Source organism: Silurus meridionalis, chromosome 23, assembly GCF_014805685.1.
Source record: "Silurus meridionalis isolate SWU-2019-XX chromosome 23, ASM1480568v1, whole genome shotgun sequence".
In the NCBI taxonomy this organism is placed as follows: Eukaryota; Metazoa; Chordata; class Actinopteri; order Siluriformes; family Siluridae; genus Silurus; species Silurus meridionalis.
The window spans coordinates 20,916,571-20,941,804 of NC_060906.1; the positions used below are offsets into that span (position 1 = coordinate 20,916,571).

A 25,234-nucleotide genomic window follows, 5' to 3' on the forward strand; every position below is an offset into this window, starting at 1 on the left:
ACATACAATTATCCTATTTATACATCTGAACAGTTGAGGGATAAAGACTTTCTCAAGGGCCCAGCAGTGACAACTTGGTGGTCCTGGGGTTTGAAATGGCAACTTCCTAATCCTAGGCCTTACAGCTTAATCACTGAATTACTACTTTTGCTATAGTGTATGAGTTACAATATAGACAATAAAATACAGGTGAAAAAGCTTAAGATAACTGAAAAAGGAGAAACTGTTTTGGGGATCATACATTTAAAGCTTATTTAATGGGTTGGTAGTATGCTAGTGCAACCCGACTGTAGCAAAGCTAACCTGGGCATTGTTTTCTAGTAGCATTAGACCAGGGGTCACCAACCTTTTTGAAACTGAGAGCTACTTCTTGGGTACCGATTAATGTGAAGGGCTACCAGTTTGATACACACAATTTCAGTTGCATCTGAAATAACAAATTTGTTAAATTTACCTTTTATTATACACTGACACTTATTATAAACTTATTAAGACACTGATCATGTTAATGACTTCTCATAATAATTATCAACAATGATTTAACAAAGTAGGAAACAGCTATTTTTAGAAAAGGCCCGCGAGCGAATCATGTGGTCCACCATGTTGGTGACCCCTGCATTAGACAGTTTAGTTAGAATGATACAAGGTCTACCATTACGCATTTTTTTGCATCATAATGCTTTGGTAAACCTGCAGAGGAGAAAAGACTAATATCAAATTCTACTCAAGTGAAAGTACTGTTACTTCAATGAAATTTTACTTAAATACAAGTAAAGTTACCGGTCTAAAAACCTACTCAAGTAAAAAGTACCTCATTTAAAATTTACTCTGAAAATTTTTTTTTTTTACAGTGGGGGTGGGATGGGGGATTTTATTTAAGTCAAAAAAAGGACAAGGAGATATTAATCTTAACCTAGTTGAAGAAAGGAACAACTTTGAAGTGCAATACCAAAAAATAAATAATTAAAAAGCACAACAGGCTTGAGGCTAATGTGAGTTTTGCACTTTTGCAGCAAAGAAGAAAAAAAAATCTCCTCTTATAATGACATTTAATATATTGAGAGAAATCGCAAGTGCAGATTCAGAATTCAGACGGTGAACGCACAAATTGAACAACTTTCGTTTCAACTGCATTTTGCTTTCAGCCGGGTCTGCATCACTGGCGAACTTCTTGTCCGTCTCCATCTTTCTTTATCAGTTCAGTGCGTTCGTTCTCCACCCATCAATCAATCAGTAGTTTCCATTAGTGCATTATTTCTATTCATTTAGTTTTTTAGCTTAGTAACGGATATCATTAAAAAATTTACTTAAGTACAACACTTTAAAAAAAACATAGAAGTGCACAAAAAACGATTTAATTACAATGTACATTGTCTCAAAGCTTAAAACTCCTCGGCTTGACTTTAGTCTGGTATACAAGGGAAGTGATAGCATACTGGTTGAGATGCTAGCCTTCTGATTAAAAGATTAGGGGTTCATTCCTGCACTGCCAGTCTACCAATGCTGGACCTTTTGAGCAAGGCCCTTCACTGTAAACTTCCCAGGTGTACAAAAGAGGTAATTGTACATCATTATTACATTACACTTATATAGCGCTTTTCTGCAGCACTCAAAGCGCTTTACATATGAAAGGGGGGATTCTCCTCAACCACCACCAATGTGCAGCATCCACCTGGATGATGCGATGGCAGCCATATTGCGCCAGAACGCCCACCACACACCAGCATATTAGTGGAGAGGAGATAGAGTGATATAGCCAATTAATATGAGGGGATGATTAGTAGGCCAGGGGGAATATGTCTTGTTGTTCTTGTTTTTTAAACATTTACATTGTGTTTATCGAAATACTAAAAAGTTTGTAAAGGATTGCAAGCGCTGTAATCATAAACAGTGGGTGGAGCTGCAAGACAGTAATATGATCAACAGTCCAAATCTCCTTATCTAAAAGAATACAATCGTGAAAGATGCACAATGCTTCAAAATCCAAAACACAAAGTGGTTAAAGCTGATTATGCCTCGAGTACAAAGCAGTCTATGGCCTGACCCAGTCGGTCCATAAAGCCCCTTCTCCAGTTTCTCAGTCATCGCTCTAGGATATTATCATGTGTTCCTTCTCTGCAACCAGTTACAGACCTCCTGCACTAAAATTACAGCTGTGGCAAATACATATTGCCAAAATAGCCCCACTGAAACTGATTAAATCTGAGGCATTCTTTGCATAGATATTTGTTATGTGAGTGAAATACTACTTTTTTTTCTCCCCCCCTCCATACTTTGAATATTCTTGGCTTTATTTTCACGATTTGGATCTCGCAATGGAAAACTGGGGCCCATCTGGCTAAATTTAGAATAATGACCATGGTCTATGTTTTGTATGTTCACAGTAAGTGAATGCCGGTGTGGAAGTGTCAGGAAAATCCGCAGAACTGCACGAAAGGGGTGACTATGGAAATATTTGGTTTATGCCAGCTTGGCCCCGCTATTGTCTTTGGCCGAGTGCTGCATGCTTTCTGTCTCTTGACCTCTCAGTTAACCGATGATGAATTATAACTCAGAGTTATAGCTACCTAAAAGCAAGGGCGTTTAAAGATCCTCCGTTTTTAAATGGGTCTCACTTCCTGCTCGTTAACAGCCTTGACACTTCGCCCTCGGAGCTGGAGCGTGACCGCTGTCAGATAAGATGCAGCGCTCGAGCATCCGATTTGAAAGGACAGCGTCAGAACCGAGCGCTAATCCGTGCCACATGTTTGCTTGGCCCGAGAGCTCACGCACACAGAGGTCTGACAGAGAGAGACATAGAAGATGAAAAAGGGAGCGGAAAGAGCCAGAGCACGACTGATTCATGGCGTTGGGAACACAGTTTTACATCCCGAATTATGTTCCACTGTGCTCTGCTGTTTGTTTTTATCGATGTGGCTCCTGTCCCTTTTGTGCTCCAGGAGCTTTTGCAGCTGCCCTCTCCTTCAACTTGAACCCGGAGTGCGACTTTTTCACCACTTCCACTGAACACCACTAGAGACACTACTTTTTCTATAGCATGTGTCACGCTTTTTTTTTTACTTTTTTTTTTCATCGGCCGCTTGTTCTGTTTTGCTTTGTCTGTTGAGCATGTACGGCTGCTCTGCACGCTTTTATGAAACACATGGAAAGCTGGAAAGAGCCCATCGACTCCACACGGCCCATGAGCTGTGCCTCGTTTCACTCTGCTTTTCCAAATCTTCGAAATATCTCCAGGCAGCTTTTAACAATCAGCTATTCGTGCGCCCTGAAGGGAAAGCGGCATACAAATATGAAATTGAGTGTGCAAGGCTTATGTGAATTAGAATGCGGATAAAAAAAAAAAAAAAGAACACTGATAAGACAGAAAAAAAATAGCGCTTCCTGTTAAAATCTATTCTGAGAAAGCTCATTTGCATGCATTAAAAAGCATCGAGTGCTAGTCAAATTGTGGTTTCTAAATTGCCCCAGATATTATTTCGATAGCAAACCCAGGCATACGGTGTACTTTAAGGAGAATTAATAAACTGGCATAGTTGAGTGTTTAGTGTTGTTTTCCGAAAAAAAAATGAAATGAAAGAATATTATGTTCAGAATGTCTAGGCCTATTCCGTTTCATTATTCAAACAGCGGGACGTTGGCATTAGAGGGAGCAATTTTTTGGCACGGTGCCAGAAGATACCCGCTACAACTCATACCCGATGCACTCGCATAGACTCTGGTTTCACCATGACCAGAAACAACAAATGATGCCTAAATGGGTTAAGAATCAGTTTTAATGTTCTTAATCTTAAACATCTTTAATGTTATCTATAAAATTATCTATAAAGTTGAGCAACTCAGAACTTTGAAGATGGATTTGGACTGTAATTAATATCAACAGTCTACTACATTGGCTTAAGACCGCAGTTTTCATGAACATCACTAAACAGCAAACCTTAACAATGATTAAACCATAATGAATGGACATTCTGTGCCACAAGAGCCTTGCTCAGGGGCCCAGGAGTGGCAGCTTGGTGTGGCTGGGATTTGAACTCATGACCTTCATATCCAAAGTCCAATCCCTTCACCACCAAGAACAGTAGGACTATGCCTATTGTTAAAAGTGATCTAAAATTAAATTGAACAATCCATCATCATGCACTATGTCTTTATCCATACAGAATAAGTTTCCTGTGTGTTGCAACAATTCCCAATGGCTATCTGTGGCTGTGAGTCCATGAGAGAAAACCTGGCCATGCTGTCTGGGTGGGCGGGCTGCCATTAATATATCCCCTGTCAATCAGTATAACGATGCTTGGCCATCTGTGAGCCTTCAACCTTCCTGGATTGTAGCTGTAGATGTGACAGAGGCAAGCTAGCTAGTAGTGCGAATTGGCCAATGGCCAAACTGAGCGAAAATGGACATGAAACGAATGAGTGAAAGACTTCTTCGCAGCGAAAGGGAAAGTAATAAAAGTAGAAATTAAAACAGGGACGAGAAAACAAAATGCAAAGAATACTGAAAAGAAATGAATTTGATGACAAAGCAGCAGAGGACGAAGTTGAAAACGAAGAGACACAGCGGTGGTCTGACTCATATTCTCCAGTTCATGTTTGGTAGCAGCTCATCCATGTTTAATAAAACCGCAGCCCCTTTATGCCGAGTTCCAGCCTGTGCACAGAGGGCCAGAGGTGGATATTGTGAGAGTGAAACGGGACAGGCAGCGAATCCAGTCCTTACCCGCAACCAAAGCCAAGACACCATTCGATATCGACTGCTCTCCCAGTTGAAGAATTGGAAGCATCCTACTGTTTTGATTCGCTCGTGCTTAAGTAAACAGCGAAGAGTGTGCAGGAAACATAACTGTGCATGATATGCTCATGCAGGACGGCCAAGCCGAGAGCACAGGCCCCAGTTTTTTTTTTTTTCTGTTTTTTTTATCTGAAGACTGAAAACATCTGATTTTTTTTCACACCCTGCATGCAAGGGCCTGGTGTTCCAACACTCATACAGAATGCCAATCTGCTTCAAAACCGATGATATATGTTCTGCTTTCTTTATGTACGTGTGTGGTATCCCCAAAAATAAATCATTTTAAGGAATGAATACTTCAAGAACGTAGCACTGGCTTATTCTGAAAAGATGTTCGTAGCTGACAGTGTTAGGATCGACCTCCCGGCCCATAACGTTACCTTACTTAACCTTTGGGAAATCGTAGCTTCGCTTTGCTGAATAAATGCCCCGAAACCCTTCATGTGTTTGTGTTTGTGTTTTTCATAAAGATGGAAAAGGGGTTGTTTCATGTTGCGAACGCAACACAGCTGGGAATCAGTAAGAGGCCTTTTTTCGACGCAAATAAGAAGGTCGGATTTTGCTAGCCAATAGAAAAATATTACGAGAGCATATGTTTTTATTAGACGTGGGGGCAACGTCATAACAATGAGTCGATTTGCCATTTTTAGGCAAGGTTAGCAGCTTTAACACGGATTCCCAGAACCACCCTGGAGTTGTGGTCTGGGTGGCTGCTCAGGCAGAGGAAATGTAACTCCAAAGCCGAGGTTTCCAGGAGGTTGTGGAGAGAAGCGAGCTGTTACACGCGTTCAAAACCCGTCCTCAGTTGAATCCCCATTGTCCAAAAATAGCCGAGAGGACCACGTGTGAGCCTCGGATTGCCGTCTAAGACATGCTCCCGCACTTCTGAGGAGTGCGCAGAGTTGCGCATCACAGGACCAGCGTTGCATCATGCGGCGTTATCGAAACACAAAAAGATGGGGGAAGCGTTTAACCGTAATCTTTGGCTATTTTGATATTCTTTCCTTTGCTCAAAAATGATCCATGGACTACACGGATCTTTTCGGAAAGTTACCTGGATAACCCCTTTTCGAGGACGTCATTCTCAGGGAATCTCCGTTCATAAACCCAAAAGACTGGGTGATAAAGCTGATATTAAAAAAAAAAAAAAAAGGCCATAGATGAATAAAATGAATGAAAGATCTGGATTAATTAGCACTAGATCAAAGCCTCATGCTTTTTTTTTTTCTCCCCCTGCACTCTCTGCTCTAGCCACATGTGGTCCACAGGCTCGGCCCAGACATGTGGTTTTATTTAGCTTTGTGGAAAGGTTAAATACGAAACTTGGATAAGGGGGAAAAAAAGCACTGGATCTTTTTATATGATGCAAATTTAAAAGTTTCAGAGGCATTTTAAGACATACATGTAAAAGCGTATTAGTCTTTTGCAGTTTGTAAGTAAGTCTTGGCATCGGATTTTGGCCATGACGCCGGCGTAGCCTTATTGCCTCGGTTTATGTGCGTGGTTTTGTGTAAAGCTAATTCTTTCAAGCGTAATGCCTGTACCAGGCCTTATTTGATACTGTCTCCAAACAAATTGTTGTGCATTGTGTCATTTTCAGATTATATGTGTTTAACAGCTTGTAAACTGTAAAAAAAAAAAAAAAAAAAAAAAAACAGGAATTCGTCATTAATGTGGAGTTTAACGTCATGATACACTCACAAGGACACACACATTGTTTTTGTATGGCAGTGGGGAAAAACTAAATCAAAGAGGAAGACCGGGGGTCGTTTCTAGCCCCTGTTTTCAAAGGCCAAAGGCAAAATGAACATTGGAGGCCCCCCTGTTTCCTTCCGTCTATCTTTCAAAAGAAATAAAAAGCACTTGTATACTGAAAAATATTATTTCTAACCTTTTTATTGATACAAAACCTGTTATGGTACTTTTATATTTTTTCACATTATGTTCAAATTAATTAAACTTTAACTTTAACATAAAATAAAAATGAAGAAAGAATGTTCACCTGGACCAGCTCTTCTTCTCTCATTATTATTATTATTATTATTATTATTATTATTATTATTATTATTATTATTATGCATTTGCCAACTAGGTTAAATAGCTGTGTTTGTTTACAAACTTTTACTTTTATAAATGCGAATTTAAACTCTTAGCGCATCACAGCGCTGTTTTGAACTTGGAATGGCAAATGTCTTCGGCCTCTTCGGATGCAAAATGGTGCTTTTTGCGTCTTTAGCCCGACTTTTTCAAGTACATGGACAACAAAGACAACTGTGTTCATGGATACGACTGCCAGATGCTACTATGGTACAGAAATTATGCAACAACCAATCTGCATGATGATGATGTACTCAATAACTTTTGCGACTCCGGGAGGGTGTCGGTGCTGGGCTAGGGGCTAACCCTAGCCAGCCCACTCTCCTGTCCATCTTACTTTGAAGCATCTGCTCCCTGGACAATAAATTAGACTACATCCGACTCCAGTGGACCACGCGGCAAGAGTTTAGAGACTGTTGCGTCTTTGTATTTATGGAGACGTGGCTCAGCGACAGAGTTCCGGACACCGCTTTTCAGCTATTTACCCCAGGAATTCACCACTGCTTTCATTATCTAAGTGCACATCCCCCCCAGCACTAATGCTAATGATGCACTGTGTGAACTCTATGTGCAAATCTCAAAACAGTCTTGCATCTCAACCATGCAAATCTTAAAATAGTGCTTTCTAAACACTATAAGCATGTGGCCTTTGCAATGAAAGGTGTGAACACACTGGATCTTATTTACACAAACATCCCTGGTGTGTATCGTGTGGAGCCCCTACCCCACCTCAGCTACTCAGACCACATCTCTGTTATGCTAATTCCAGCACACAGACCGCTTGTCAGGGGCTAAACCGGTTCTGAAACAGGTGAAAACCTTGCCAGCAGGAGCGCCTCTGCTCTTCAGGACTGTTTTGAGTGCACTGACTTGGACATGTTTAGGGAGGCTGCAACCAACTGCAATTCCATTAACTTGGAGGAGTACAAGTCATCAGTGACCAGTTACATCAGCAAGTGCATTGATGACATGACCATCTCCAAGACCATCACTACACGCTCCAACTAGATGCCGTGGATGACCGCAAAGGTGCATGGGCTGCTAAAGTCTAAAGACTCCACTTCCAGAGCAGGGGACAATACGGCCTTAGAAACAGCAAGGGACAAACTGTCCTGAGCCATCAGATAGGTGAAGTGCACAAATGGCAAGAGAATCCACAGTCAATTCCAGGACAGTTTAGACATCTGGCGTATGTGGCAGGGCATCCTGGCTATCACTACTACAAGACAACTTCACCCGCTTGTGAAGTTGAACCTACTGGGCCTGAACACCTCCCTCTCCAACTGGATTCTGGACTTCCTGACTGGGAGACCTCGGTCAGTCCAGATCGGGAACAGCATCTCCAGCACCACCACACTGAGCACTGGGGCCCCTCAGGGCTGCGTGCTCAGCCCACTGTTGTTCACTCGGCTGACTCACAACTGTGGTGGGTCTCATCATCAGGAACAACGAGTCATCATACGGAGAGGAGGTGCAACAGTTAACGGCCTGGTGTAGAGCCAACAACCTGTCTCTGAATGTTGACAAAACTAAAGAGATAGTTGATGACTTCAGGAGAGCACAGAGCGCCCATTCTCCACTGATCATCGATGGATCCTCTGTGAAGATCGTCAAGAACACCACTTCCTTTATGCAGTGATACTAACTGGTTCCTCTTCAGATGATTGATATTTTATATCTAATTGACAAAGAGGCAAGTTTTACGCTGCCCATCTGGTGTGCTAGTGTATAGATTTTTTACAGTTATGGAGGTCAGCAAGCCACCATGCAGATACAAGTCAAGGGCTTTAGTCAATGTTCAGGATCTTCTTAGATTTTTCACACATAATGGTTTTTAGAGTTTAGACAAAACAGCGTGGGAAAACTAATATGAAACAGATTGCTGATAAGGCAAATCTTAAAGGAGAATGAGCAGATTGAGGTCTAAGATGTCTGGAAATCTATAGTAACTCAAACAAGCACCTTTTTACCCCTATGGTGAGCTGAAAAGCATCTCGGAATAAACAACACATTAAACATTGAGGTGGATGCAATACAGCTGCAGAAGGTCGTCAACCAGGAAAAGGAATCTAAGAGGAAAAAATCACCCAAACTGAACTAAAGACTTGAAAAAGGCCAGGACTTTTTCTCTAATCTTTAACTGAAGATGAACGCAATTCTTACATTTATAAAAGATGCCTGACATTTATCTCATTCATATAACTAAACAGTTTAAAGAACTGGAAGTGGAAACAGGTTAAAGAACTGGAAGTGGAAGCTTTGTGTGGCTGGGATTTGAACTCAGATCCAAAGTCCAATGCCTTACGTGAGCTACCATCTCCCCAATGCCCAATGCTTCTCTAGAGATAAAAAAATAAAAGCATTCCCATTAAATACATCAAATACACTCACAATAAACCAAAATCTCCACAAGGCATTCACAAGCTCCGTTTTCTCTCTGAAACATTATCCTATCGTATGCAGTCCTGTTCTTATCTTTCTCTTTAATTGAGTCTGTTTAAGAATTAGCATTCCACACACTCGCAGCTAACTAAAAACCATCAACTAGCAAGCTAGTTATGTAGCTAATGTGGCAGAATAAGTGATTTTATCTTTTGGCCCTTATTTTTGGGAGTGGTGACATGTCCCTTGTCGTCCTCGTTGGCGTTCAGGTATGATAATATCCTGTTGGTGCAGTGGTGTGAACGACTTAAGGCTAATATGTACTAGCAGAGTTTGGCTGTACAAGCATGTGGCACGGTTGTGTCAGAGTTTGCTTTAAATAATAGCGACTTTAGAAGGAGAAATGCCTGATTGAGATTGAGCTGAGCCGTGAGTAGCCATACAGCTTAATGTAGTTTGTTCAGCCCAAGTAAATGTGTGTTTCTCTCTCTCTCTAATCTCTCTCTTTTTCATCTGGGGTTTAATAGCTCTAGTTTAATGATTTAATTTTTTGAAATTAGCAGTGGGCATGAATATTACAATCTGTAAGCCCTATGCCTAGCTGAAGACGCTATACGTGACACTGCTGCTGTTTTGCTTATGGGCCTTGATGCTGCTTTGCCCCCGGCTTCACTGCTGGGAGCTACGAACCTCGTGTTGGCTAAGCAACTTATACATTTTATTTAGACTATTTTACATACATTCTTCTGGTTTTCGTATTGTTTACATTTTGCACTGGACTGTCCTTGGTAGCAGTTTGGGTTTCTTTTGCACTACTGTTATTTCATTTTTCGGTTTTGTTGTTTGAGTTGGTTATCTTGTTGTTATTTTTTTTTTCTGTTCTCCTTGACATATTGATATATATTTTTTCTTTCCCCATTGTGAATGCTGTGTGAATTTTTATTGTAATTCTTGGTTAACATTTTCTTCACAGTGTGCCGGGTGCATTAACAAAACTTCCTTGACAGTGTAGGACAGATATACAAAACACAAAAGATGAAGTGGATACAAGGGCATGTTAAGTGTTTTCAAAATCACAGCAGGAAAACAGAATAAGGTCAGGCGATCAACAAATCGGTCTAGACAAAAATCGTGACTGGAGTAAGATAACTGGGTTTGAAACAATTGCAAAAACAATAGCAAGCAAAAGGCTTGGTAGAGTTAGTAAAACTGAGCAAAACATTTTAGTGTTCTGATGGAGCCTGTGTGTGGTGGTAGGTGAGAGGTAGTAGTGTTTAAGGCATTAGACTCTGGATCAGAAGGTCACAAGTTAAAATCCCACTAATACCAATGCTGGGCCCTTGAGCAGTTGTAAGTTGCTCTGGATGAGGGCATTCCAAATGCCTTGAAGGTAAGTGTGTAAATTACTAGCTTGGCATAGCAGACCATGGGAACAATGCATGGCCATATAGAGTCATGGCAGTTGTTGGGAGATAAAGTTTGAGAAGACAACTGCAAAGTAAAAAAAAATTTTCTCTGAAGACTTTTCTCCGATGGTAAAAAAATATATATATATTCTACTGAATTTTATAAAGAATAAATAAAGATCTCCTCACAGAAAGTTCTATATTTTAATAATTATGTCTTTTCTATATCATAGACATTTTCAAGAAAAAACAAACAAACAATTCTGTTCTTTTTAGAATTGGTTTGGGATTATAATGAGATCTAGAAAAATCTGGAGTTTCTAAAATGAAAGTCTTTGTCAGTGAGTTGTTACTATAGAAATGGTTGTATATTAGAGTAAGCACATTAATAATAAACTGTGATTTTAATTACGACTGTACTAATGTCAGACTAAATCAATAAATAAATAGAACTCTGACTAATCACTTTTGGAAATTCAGCAGCATGCATGAAAGCAATGAAGTAATAAGTCAATATTATCATAGTAAACTGCTCTTCAGATACACTGGTGAACATATTTGGGTGATTTGGCCCTGATACAGTTTCTGTTTTTTAAAGATGAAATATGAAGCTCTTCTACGCAGGCCATCCGAATCTTGTTTTTTTTTAAGGCTCATCCAGCTCTGGATCATGTGGGTTTTGTTCCACCTACCCATCTCCAGTTATTTGTGTCACCTGTAATAGATAGTATTAAAATAGGAATGCAGGTTCTTCATGAGGTACAGCACAACATGCTAAAAACCAAAGTTTTTAAAATTTAAAGAAATTATTTTAACCTACAATGAATGATATACAGTACAGTATGACCAAACTACAGTGGAATTTATTAGTACCTCTGAAACTCTGCAGCTTGATAATTCTAACCAAAGTTTGTACTGAACTTTTAAACAGATCATATGAACTGTAGTCACTGAGCCAAACCCATATAAAGCTTTCACTGGAGTAGAAACTATTAAATTCCATCACAGGTTCTCTGACGTCAGGAATTCAACCCACCTGCTTCCACTCAGGCTATTTATCACTTCAGCACCTCACTTCTGCCTTCAGACAATGAAACTATTTTACCACCAACCCCTCCAAAAAACATAGATCTTTCACTGACATGTAAAATAGAACTTTTGTATTTTTTTCCTAGAAGACCTAGAAGAACAGATGTTTTCTGATGTTCATAGTAAATTGTCAGCAGCTGGCCATTGCTCATGTAGACACAAAACATAGACAAAACTTCAACCGTTTGGGATCAAAGCATGGTTTTCGGTCCATGGGGAAGGAAAATGCTCACATTCGAGACTAGATTTTAAATAATTTACAGTAAATAGAAATTAATAATTGTTGTATGTAAGTACATATTGGTCATATACCCTAAAGGACAGTGACAGGAAATTGACAAGGGACATTTTCTGACAGGAAAGAAGAGCAGAACAAGCACAGAGCAAGCATGGGGCAGGAGTAATCCTGCCCCTGAGGATGTCTATTGTTCTATAACAGTCATGTGATCAAAAAGCTTCCTTAGCAGCCTCTAGAATTAAGTAAAAACAAACTCAAATAAATACAAATAAAGCCAAAATGGTGATGGCGTGTGTGAAAAACTAAGAACATCTGGTTCAGTAGCTTGCAGAACCCTCTTTAGCAGCGGTAACTTGAAGTAATTGTGTTCTGTATGACTTTATCAGGCTCTTTCATCACTGTGGAGGAATTTTGGCTCACCCTTACAGTATTGCTTCAGCTTATTGATATTTGTGAGCAGATCTTTAAAGGATCCACCTCAGCATTTTAGTCTTGTTAAGGTCTGTACATTGACTGGGCCATTGCCACATCTTGAGACTGCTCTTTTCCAGACATTCTGTTGCAGATTTGCTGGTGTGCTTGGGATCATTGTACTCTATAGTTGGCCCAGGTTTAACTGTCAGACCAACGGACTTACATTTGACTCTAGAATACTTTCATGGTTGACTCATTGACTACAAGGTGCTCAGGTCCTGTGGCTGTAAAACAACCCCAAACTGACACCACTCACCTGTTGGGTTTGAGAGTTGGTATGAGGTATTTGTGCTTATATTCTGTTTGGTTATTGCCAAATATGGTGCTTTTTGTGGCCAAACATCTCCACTTTGGTTTCATCTGCCCAAAAGACATTGTTCCAATGATTTGCTGATAATCAGTTACTCAAGGACTCTTGAATAGAAGCACCTGCCTGCTATTTAACTTCTTAATTTCTAATTAATTATTAATTGTTTTTACACATGGTTGCTCCATTTAGATTGTTGTCGTTAATGGCACACACACCATGTCACGTGTCGTTCTTCTGAAGTTGATTTTTTTCATGATTTTTGTCATATCATGATACATAAAATCATAGAATTAGGTGCAGTAATTGTTTATGGGCATTAATAACATCTAGAAATAGCAACAAATCAGCAGAAAATCAGCTGTCAAGCTAAATGGTTGAAATCCTTGTTTGCCCAATTAAAGTCATTAGTATTTCAACTGAAGATGAAGTGCACAGTGTTGTGAAACAGGACTTTAAAGAGTTCTTATTGAGCAGCAGATACAAATGATGTTAGCCTGAAGGAAATCAAGAACACTTGTTAAGGTTTAGAGGTTTGGAATCGTTTTATTAATGTTTGTTATAATTATTATAACGTCAAATTTCACATATAGTATTGCACATGTATCTAAAGAGTTTCAAGGTGTTTTTTGTGTTCAGACAACTGCACAGCAATTCTGTAATCATATACAAATACATATGAAATACACTGACAATTATTTATTATTAAGTCACAACTATTATTTAATTATTAAGTCATAACTATTTTACGCTTTGTCAGTTATTTTAGAAATCATTCGAGGACCTCTTTAATTGATAAACACTTTTTTTATTGTGTTGTGGGTTGATTTTTGCAGTTACCATCATCATCAAACAAAATTGTAACCCCCGGAAAAGCCTTTTCACAAATTCAAAAATGAAAAAGTAGTTTTACCCACAGGCCATTGGGCAAACACTTAATATAATGACATCATAGACTACAGACTACCTGCAAACACAAACACACATATATAACACACATACACACACCTTTTCTAATGCAAATAACATCACTGACCCAATTCAACCTCTGTAGGACATTGCACATACACGTATTTAAGTTTTATAGACGGACGATCCGCTGTGGAGACCCCTAACGGGAGCAGCGGAAAGATTTTCAAGATATATCCAGAAATCGTTTGGAGTCCATTTGAACTTGATTGGATATAGATTAGAAAGAATTTACATTTGTATTTCTTCAGCAGCAGTCTGGCTCCTGTGTGCCCAGTGCTTCTCGATGACTCCATTCATGCCATTCTGCTTAATGCTCTCTACAGCTTCATGGCTTATCGCACCTAAAGGTAGACCATTGCCTGTTGCGTTGTAATATACAGCTCTTTTAGATTTTCTCCGTCTTCCTACCTTACAGCAAAACAAATAGCACACTTCTAGCACGTTTAAAGCCAAGGAAACACATGCAACTACGAGCATGAATATAATGAAGATGGTCTTTTCTGTGGGTCTGGACATAAAACACTGTACTGTCAGTGGACAGGGGGATTTGGAACATAGGAATTGAGGGATCATTACGAAACCATACAGGTAATACTGTCCAACGATGAAAGCAACTTCCAGGATGATTTTGAAAAACAGTTGAGTCAAGTAGCTACACAACAACCTGCCCTTGATTTGAACTTTGCCATGTTCATTGGTGTATTTTGGGGTTATTGCTAACTGGGTTTTTTTGCACATCTCCCTAATCTTGTCCTCCTGATGGATGATGTGGACAGCGTGGCCGAGATACAGCAGGGTGGGAGTGGACACGAAGATGATCTGCATGACCCAAAAGCGGACGTGGGAGATGGGAAACTTCCAGTCGTAGCAAACGTTCTCACAACCCGGTGTCATGGTGTTACAAACCAAATCAGATCGCTCGTCTCCCCACACGTTCTCAACTCCTGCACCCAGAACGAGGATCCTGAAGATGAAGAGGACGCTCATCCAGATCTTGCCAATGACAGTGGAGTGAGCCTGCACTTTATCCAGCAAAGTCGAGAGAAATCCCCAGTCTCCCATAGTGTTCAGGTCTACTCTAAAATATCAAATTGGAAAGATGTATTATAATATATTATATATTTATAATAACAATTTGGTTATTTAAATTTTGCATTGTCTACCAACACATCAAGCAAGACATATATTGTATTGTATGTGCATTATTCATTGCATGTTTTTCTCATGAATATTTACTACCTGTATAGCTTTAATACATTTTCATATAAACATAAACATTAAATTGTACTGTATTCAAATTGTACATTTTCTCTTTATCGGTTGAAATCATTTGAACACTCGCAATAAATTAAGGTACCAAGAAGAACCAAAAAGAGTTTTCCAACACAGTGATGCCATAGAAAAAAATATGGTTATTTTGGGTAAAAATAAAGAATAAATAAAAAATAATTCAATAAATTGGTCTTTATAGAACTTCAACTTTCTGCAGGTTATTTTATTTACATTTACAGCTTCACGTTTCTCACCAAAAGAATAAATAACCAAGCAGTTTTACAGAGGCCATGACCCTGTTCAGAGTTCAAGTTAGAGCTGAAATATAATTAATTTTTGCAATAAATAGTAGAATTCATTTATATATTATAATTTCCTCAATTTCTCACAATGGAAATAATTGTGCGATAAGTAAAATAGAATATTTGTAAATATAGAATATGCTTTCAAAACTGAGGTGTACAAAAAATTCACAGGACCATACACTCTAACAAAGAACCATTTAATATTTATAAAAGTTTCAATTTTGCCATTTTTTGTTTTTTATTTTTCTCGTGTTTCCCTGTTTGCCCGCCAGATGGCGCCATTGTGTCGATTTGTCCTTTATTAGCTATTTATTATTTCCACCTGTGTATAATCACTCCTGTGTGTCTTTAAGTTCCTCCTTTGTCTCGGTTATAGTGTCGCTTTCTTGTGTTTTGTGTCTACGAGCAAAGATACATCAAAATATATTTTTAAATAAAATACCTATAATTTAAATATATAAAAAAACTACTGAATTTTTAAATACTAAAAAAATGTCATTCGTAAGACGACGACTGATGACACCTGCATTTATAGCAACTAGTTTCTAACTAATGAATCATTTTATTGTTGATTATAAATATAATAAAATAATATGTGTTGGACAGATATTCATGCAATGGGATTCAAAATTATGATCCGACTAAACAGCTACCTCAATCAGGGTACAATATTCAGCAATCAAACATTAATTTATTAATCACTGGACACTTGTTTGAAATCTGGCAGCCTGCAAGTTTCTTATCTTCACCACCTTCTTTCATACGGATCAATTTTCTCAACAATCTCAACAAGTCTGGACAAACTACTGAGTAGGAACCAATCAGAGGCTGCATTTTTTATGGTCATCATGTTGATTTCTTACAAAGTATTTTACTGTATTTTAAAACTGCAAAAATATAAAAAGTATTTAAAAAAAATAAGCATTTTTATCAACCCTCTCAAATACAAACTGCAAAATCAAATATATTTGAAATTTATTTATCATAAATACTGATCATCTCTGAGAAGCCTCATGTCAATTTTTGTTCGCTTTCCAGTGAAGGCTTTTTCGGTTTTTACCCAAGTTCCTTAGAAAGTTTTATTTTTTACTTTTTAGTCATGCATTTACTTTTGCCGTTTTCTGGACAAGACTTGGATGGAGTAATTTTTTCCCTTCTTTTCAGGAAGTATCTTGTAGGTTTTTTCTTTTTTGGACCTTATTTTGTTAATTTCTACAATTTTCTCTTATGGATTTTTGTTTTATTACTGTGTTTGTTTTTATTAAGCCTTTTTCTATTTTTGTGTTTGGACTTCTAACAAACAACGTTATTAGAACTTTCAACCTGTTTGTGTCTGCACTTTCACAGCGCCGTCTTGTGGCGAACCGCTAGAACTTCATGCATCTCAGGCTGTCAAACCTGGTTTGAGCTCCAACCCTGAGTGAGTGTAACTGGGCCATATATTTTAAACCAACTTTACTGAATTGTTTTGAATTTTTCTTTTTATTAGACTAGAGCAGTAACAACCAGAAAATTTTGACCAACCTAAATTAATGTAAAATATTGATGGCACTGAAATGAGTTAGGCCTGATTTATTATATTGGAAAAGCTTACATGTATAAATATTCTATCAAAATGATTTTCGATTTTTAAAACCATCCAACCTAATAGTAATTTTCTGTATCATTTCATTAAACAATGCACTAAATTCTAAGCAAAATTTGCTGTCATGTTTGAGAGATTATTAAATAATATAGCATTACAGCAAATTCCGCTGTGTCATCAAATTCCAAAGTGTTTTAATTACATTTAGGTGTCCAGATTATCGCCCTGGATTGTTTTTCATCAGAAATTGCAGCTCCGTGTTCGAAATCACATGCTACCCCCACCCACACACACAAACACACACACACACACACACACACACACACACACACACACACACACACACACACACACACACACACACACACCCCGTTTCCTGCTCATCCGATTAGTCACTTTAAGTTTACTTAAGCTCTTGTGATCCTCATTGTCTTCAATTTGTCATTCAGGGTCGAATTTATTTTTCATGCCCAGTTAAGTTCCCATTTTTAGTTATTCTGTGGTGCCACCGCTTTCATCTCGTTACGTGATGAACATTTTGCTAATTTCTAGCGTGATTTCTTTATCAAAATTGTGGATTCGGATAAAAAGCATGCCTGAAATCAAAGTATTTGATCCCAAAGCTAAAATATTTACACACAACACATTCATACAAGTATTTCATTTAACGCAGACTTTATTCTAGATATCCTCATACAGTGCATCTGGAAAGTTTTCACAGCGCTTCCACATTTTGCTATGTTACAGCCTTATTACAGAATGCATTAAATTCATTAATTTCTTTGGAATTCTACAAACAATACCACATGATGACGACATGAAAGAAGTGTGTTTGAAATCTTTGCAAATGTATAAAAAGTAAAAAACGAAAAATAAAATCAAATTCAGTTGATTGGATATGACTTTAAAAGGCACACACCTGGCCAATACCATCCCTACAGTGAAGCATGGTGGTGGCAACATCATGCGGTGGGGATTTTTTTCAGTGGCAGGAACTGGGAGACGCCTCAGGATTGAGGGAAAGATGAATGCAGCAATGTACAGAGACCTCCTTTATGAAAACCTGAACCAGAGCGATCTGAACCTTAGACTGGGGCAACGGTTCATCTACCAAAAGGACAACGACCCTGAGCACACAGCCAAGATAACAAAGGAGTGACTACTACTTCATTTTGGAATAAGGCTGTAACATAACAAAATGCGAAAAAAATGTGAAGTGCTGTAAATACAGTGGTACCTCTGAATACGAATGACCCCGACATGCACTCTGATGCCTCAGTCACATGTCTTACCTCCATCCTCTACCTTCTTAAAGAGGCTGCTCCGGCCACTAACACATAATACATTACCGCTAAGCTGAAACCCCCAAGCAAGCAAAATGAACAAACAACAACACAGTGGATTCACGTTTATTATTATATTTGGAAAATACCATATGGTTGTATCATTTTATTTTGTTGTATTTATCCGTCACACCTTTAAGGCCGGTCCGTGAAAATATTGTCTGAGATTAAACCGGTCCGTGACGCAAAAACTTTGGGGACCACTGCTTCAGAGGCTTGATGCTAACTATAACCCTTTAATGCTCTGGCAGAGGGAAATCAAGCAGTTGTGATTTATAGATCTCAGGTTAATAACGATGCTAATTATGTTTTTAACTGAGATTTTATGAACCCAGCAATGCAGTAAAATTGCTGTATTGACCCCCTCATTTCTGGAACCTTCTATTAAAACATATGCGACATGGGAAAAAAATTGCATTTCAATTTGCATTTACATTATTTTTTATAATTGTGTCTCCTATAAAACACTTTCCTACACTTTTATATTTTACTTAGTGATTTAGTCACAAACTCTATTGATTTGTATTTATGGACACAAATTTCAGGGTTTTTTTTATATCACTTAGCATGATTGTATCCGTCTGGCTCCGTCTCCATAGCAATGGTGGCAGAGGATCATGAGTAATGCTGGCAGAAACGCCAAAGGTAATCTTTTTTTCCCCATTTTTATCAAAGGCAGAAAATGTATATAATGTTATACTGAAATAAATGTGTGTGTGGGAGGCACCACTGATGATGGTTTATTACAGCAAGTATCTTGTTGTATTGTAAAAAAAAAAAAAAAATACAGCATCTGTGGTATCCAGTGGCAGAAAGAAAAATTTGGCGGAGGCACCAAAAATAATTCCTATTGAAATACATTTCATAGAAAGTCGTCCCTGGTGACATGAAAAAATAAAAAGAGGAAACTCCTGTCTATGAACACAAATTAATAGATTACATTTCGTGACTGTATCACGAAATATGGTCAAACTGGGCTGCACATGTACATATAATTAAAACATAATTCAACAGAATAATCTATACTTATTGCACTTGGTGTACCTTCCTGTGCCTCATTATGTTTCGCTTGTTGTACCCCCTGTCCATTTAGTCACTATGGTCTCTAGAGCATTTACTGTAGCTGGGATTCACCTTATATTTTTAATTTAGTTAAACAGCTGTTTGTCTTGATTTTTATGATTATCACTCAAATGTCCATAATTGTTTTGTTTATCTGGATTTATTGAGTGTGAATGCTCCTACTAGATATTTTCAAATCTAAGCTATATGGTAAAAAGAATTGGGAAACGTTCAAATTTTTAGCACAAAATAGGAGGCACACAATTGTATAAAATGTCTTTGGAAGCAGTAGGCAGTGAAGATCTTCCACTCCAAACCATGTAAAGCATATCTTCATGAAGAAGGCTTTGGGCACTGGGAAATTGTGTAGGTTTGGGTCTACTAGTTCAAGTGAAGGAAAAATTAAATGCCACCGCATCTAAAGACATCCTATACAATTGTGGGCCTCCAACTTTGTGGTAACGCTTCAAGAAAGAGCCACAAATGGCTGGAAAATTCAGGTGCAACAATTCTTTTGTCCATATACTTTAAATGGTGATCTTTTCAATCACACTATCTGGATTTTAAAGCTCTCTTCACATCCATGTAGTTTCTATTCCTCTCAGAGGAAGAGGCACGTCATTCTGTCTCAATTGTAGAAGCTTCATGAAGGTTAATTTTTAATGTGTTCCTTTCATTATTGAATTGGACACAGAACTAACACAAGATCTCAGCACAGAAGGAGTGTAATGCAGCTCTCATTCGCATTATTGGTTCTTGTAAAGCATAAAGGATTTAATTGAAATTGGGAGGGTTCGGTTGTAGTGTTAAAAAACGTATGGGAAAAAAATAATAACCGCAATATTATAATTAATAATAATAATAATAATAATAATATACATAATCGTCATTATCATAATTAGCAAAAGTAGCATACGAACAATCTTAATCAAAATAATAGTAGTAGTAATATTAATATAACTATCACTATGTAACATGTCGTTATTAAAGTTAGCGTCAAGGGATAATAAATAGGATTTGTAAAAGTTAGCACTTTATAATAGGCAGTAACACAAGTGAAAGAAAAAACTCACCAGGAGCAGTGGGTCTGGTCGTAAATTGTAAAAATGTATTAATCAGACGATGGGTCTGTATCTGTAAATACTATGGCTTCTGATCTGTCTCCAAGTGTGTGTCCTTCAAGTGTTTGTTCCTGGTTTATCTAAACCTACAACCACACTTTCATTTCTCTTACGCCTTCATTTCTTAATGTCTTGTACTTCTTCTTAAACACTGACTACGGTTATCTGGACATCTTCACATGGTTTTGACGCATTTTTCAGCCAGCTGTTAATCATTTACTTACAAAACAGCTAAAAATTGCAAAATAAAGATCCTCACCCAAATCATAACAGTTACTGGCACCATCACATTTAAGATTTTTAGCACTGGATGAAAATGAGGATTGACAGTGTTGGAAAAATGGCAACATAGAAAAGACAGCAGTCATCAGATTTCACTTCCATAAAGACATTTTCGTGATTACGCCATGAAGTCCTCTGTGTACTGTTTCTATGGTTTATACTTAACATGGTATATTTTGTCTAACTATTCATTCCTAAACACTTTAGGCAATGTAATAAAAAAAAAGTTTTGTGTTTCTTTAAACATATTTAATACAGTTCAAAGTGCTACTGTAACTAATGGCTGTGGGTCTGTGAGCTCAATTTTTGAGTTCATCTAAATATACTCCAATTCCAAAAAAATTCCAAAAAAAAAGTTAAAACATTAATACAGAATGTAATGAATTGCAAATCTCATTGAAACATATTTTATTAATAATAGAACAGAGAACATTGAAGAATAAGAAAAATGAGAGAGAGAGAAGGTTGGATGATGTGGAGGTGGTGAAGCAGGAAGTGGATAGGATTAGTAAGGAGGAAGTGAAAGCAGCGATTAAGAGGATGAAGAGTGGAAAGTTGGTTGGCCCAGATGACATAACAGTAGAAGCATGGAGAAGTTTAGGAGAGATGGCAGTGGAGTTTTATTTAACCAGATGGTTTAACAGGATGGAAGGTGAGAAGATGTCTGAGGAATGGAGAAGGAGTGTGCTTGTACCGATCTTTGAGAATAAGGAAGATGTGCAGACCTGCAGTAACTACAGAGGAATAAAGCTGAGCAGTCACACAATGAAGTTATAGGAAAGAGTAGTGGAAGCCAGGCTGAGAGAAGAGGTGACCATCTGTGAGCAACAGTTTGGTTCAAGCCGAGGAAGAGCACCACAGATGCATTATTTGCTTTAAGAATGTTGATGGAGAAGTATAGAGAAGGTCAGAAGGAGTTGCATTGTGTGTTTATGGATTTAGAGAAAGCAAACGACAGAATGGAGAGAGAGGAGTTGTGGTATTGTATGAGGAAGTCAGGTGTGTCAGAGAAGTATGTGAGGGTGGTGCAGGACATGTATGAGGACAAGGTACAGGACATGTATGCTTCAAGGATCGGCTCTGAGCCCTTTCCTGTTTGTAAATCAGTGAAAATAATTTGCATCAGTGGTGATGGACAGATTGATGGACGAGGTCAGATAGGAGCAAAGTAATTATATCATTATATAAGAATATCAACACACCCTAATGTGCAGGTTGTGTAAAGATGGCAACGGAAGAGTACAACATGTAGCAGGGTGTAAGATGCAAGCTTGGACTGTATACACATGAGCAGCATAAACAAGTGGTTGGGAAAAGTTATTGAAACATCTATTCTGAATATGGGTTGAAAGACCCTCAAATCCTAATGGGACACTCCAGAGAAAGTGCTAGAGAACATTAGGTAACATCCTGTGGGAATTCAAGTTCCATACTTAAGAACAGCAGTTGACAAGGAGCAGAAAGGCAGCAGTAATGATAGATGTGGATGACAATAACATCAGGAAGAAGAAGCAGGTAAATGATCCCTCACGCCTACAGGCTATTTGTCGGTAGCTCAAATAATGAAGACTACAGCAGGGGGAAGATCTTTCTTTTATAAACCCCCACAGTTATGGAACAGCCTTTCAATTAGTGTTCGGGACTCAGACACAGTCTCAGTGTTCAAGTCAAGGTTAAAACAAATTTTTTTTTAGCCAAGCATTTTATCGGTAGGTGTTTCTTAGGTAAGGGCGCAGATCTGGAAGGATCATGCATATAGAGTGTTTGGTGAACTGGGATATTTGTATGCTGTCGTCCCCTCACTCTCACTCGTGGTGTGGTGGGTCGTCTCTTATCCCTGAGATTCCTCATGTCTGTGTTACCTTCTGGCTCTTCCTTTTAGTTATGCTGCTATAGCGAGTCTTACCGGAGTCCAAACTGCACAATGACATTAACTTTCATACAACAACAAGGACAGATAGTAATCCATATCCTTCACTTCCTATCACCCCTCTTCTCTCTCTCTCTCTCTCTCTCTCTCTCTCTCTTTTGGTTGAGTTAAACATGCTCCTGAGTTTCCAGTGACCACTGTTCCTGCCCCTCTCCTCACCTCTGATCTACCTGCTTCGTCCCGGCCTGCCTCTGGATGGTGTTCTGTTCAATTGGAGGCCAATCTGTGCAGATGGTGATATTTCACATCTACAGCCTGGGGATCCATGAAATACGGAGTAACACAGGAGCTTTTGACTTGGATTTGGAATATTCTTAATGTCAACAGTCACACTGACTCTGGACTACAGTTTGCATTTGATCACCATCACTGCACACCTCAGCATCGTTTAGCTAAAACTAAAGCTAAAAATGAATTGAAATCTCCTATACAGTTCTATCTATCTATCTATCTATCTATCTATCTATCTATCTATCTATCTATCTATCTATCTATCTATCTATCTATCTATCTACAGTAAATGATCATTAGAAAATTAAAGCAGTAATGAAAGAAACATTTATTATTGGAAAAGAAAATAAATTCTAAATTCCATGGATTAATATTAATAAGAAGAAGAAGAAGAAAAAGAAGACTTGTAATATTGTTTCATTTTTATTATTATTGCTATTGTTTCATTCAAATTGTCATGAATTAATGAAATTGCATTCCCAAATACTTTTATCAATTGACTGTCAAGTAATAAAACCAAATATACAACTCAAAAAGCATGAAGGCTTGTTTTTCCTGTTTTACTTTGTCCATAAGCAATTCATTCTTTTGGTTAAACCTGAAACCAGGTTAAAACCTGAAGTTGCACTCAGTCTGAAAAACATTCAACCTTTTGCATGAACTGAAGTGACGGATTATCTGTATGATTAAGGTCAAACCTCACTCCTACACCTCTTATTCATTTCTCGATAATTGCCAGACATGATTGCACAGTTTACTGACACTAACCCTAAATATGTACAACACATATTAATACTAATACCATTTTAGACATTTCTAAAGAAATAGGGAAGCACCTTTGTCCACATTTCACAAGATTACAGCATTTCTTGCTTTGACCGGCTCGCCATTTGGACGTGGTGTACGTGAGCTTGCTGTTTAGTTGAAAAGTTGAAATGTCTGTAGAAAGTTAAGGATTGTCAGCGTTTGCGGTATAGTGTGTGTGTGTGTGTGTGTGTGATTGTGTGTGTATGTGTGTGTGTGTGTGTGTGTGTGTGTGTGTTGACGTGTGTATGTTTCTGATGACACTCATACACTATAAATTGTATAGCATGCTGTATTCTCATGTGGTGATCACTTACTTCACAGTGGTTTTGTTTTGTAGTACCGATTGCCCTCAAGTCTAAAATGCCACATGAACATCACCACTATGGACACAGGCATGTAACCTCCAACAGACAATAACAATGGGATATCATTGGGATATGTGAAAAAAGAATTTCACTGTGCTTTAATGTACATGTGACAAGTAAAAAGCACCTTTTCTTTATTTTATGTTTTCATTCTCTCTCTCTCACACACACACACACACACACACACACAAACAACCCTCTTGACATTACCTAAAGGACATTAATTCACTGCAAATTATCAGTATATATAAAGTATATAAAGTATATATAAAGTATATATATATATATATATATATATATATATATATATATATATATATATATATATATATATACTATTTTTGCACATTTTTATAAAGAAAAATTAATAAGTATTATTGCAGACAAAATAACTCTGGATTAGTACCAAGGATTGTTATTGTGTTTGCTTCTCTGGTTTAGATATTTTTTTTTTAGTTTATGTTTTCTTGTCTCTAGATTACTCTATATATTGTGTTTCCTGATTAGAGAATAGCCTTTATTTGTCACATATACATTACAGCAAATTGAAATTTGCTCTTCACGTATCCCAGCTTGCTCAGAAGCTGGGGTCGGCCATGATACGGCGCCCCTGGAGCACAGAAGCCTTGCTCAAGGGCCCAAGAGTGGTAGCTTGGTGATAGCGGGGCTTGAACCCCCAACCTTCTGATCAGTAACCCAGCACCTTAACCACTGAGCTACCACTCACCCATCAGTAGCAGTATCAGATTATCTGACTCTTTGCCTGACTTGGACTTTGACATTTGGATTACATTTCAATAAAACCTGCTTCCACTGCAGTTGCATATGTCTACATCTGTCTTCATTTAAATGAAAAGACAAAATTTGAGACATGTCTAAGGCAGGAGTGAAAAAATTGAGAATTTATTGATTTTGTAAGAAGAAGAAGAAAGACACAAACAACAGACACAATTAAGCAAAGTGAGGAAATGGCTGTTATAGCTTTTTTTTTTTTTTATCACACATCCTGGATGGAATACCAAATCTTACGATTTATCTCAGACAGTCCACTTCTTGCCCTGATTAGGAGGAAACTAAAGAACCCAGAAGGAACCAATGGACCATGATAAAAATATGATTTGCTTTCAACTGCACATTCAATCACAAAGCATAAAAACTTGGTTATCCAAAACTT

General features: G+C 38.0%; 1 protein-coding gene across 1 annotated transcript; it reads right to left on the reverse strand.

The window, feature by feature from the left end:
- Positions 1-13,307: 13,307 nt before the first annotated feature.
- On the reverse strand, positions 13,308-20,769 carry LOC124377456 (gap junction Cx32.2 protein-like). Its single transcript, XM_046836949.1, has 2 exons — positions 20,398-20,769; positions 13,308-14,835 (listed from the first exon to the last, which is right to left on the reverse strand). Exon 2 carries the CDS (start codon positions 14,817-14,819, stop codon positions 13,986-13,988), a length of 834 nt encoding a protein of 277 aa, XP_046692905.1. The 5' UTR covers positions 14,820-14,835; positions 20,398-20,769; the 3' UTR covers positions 13,308-13,985.
- Between the last annotated feature and the right edge of the window lie 4,465 nt (positions 20,770-25,234).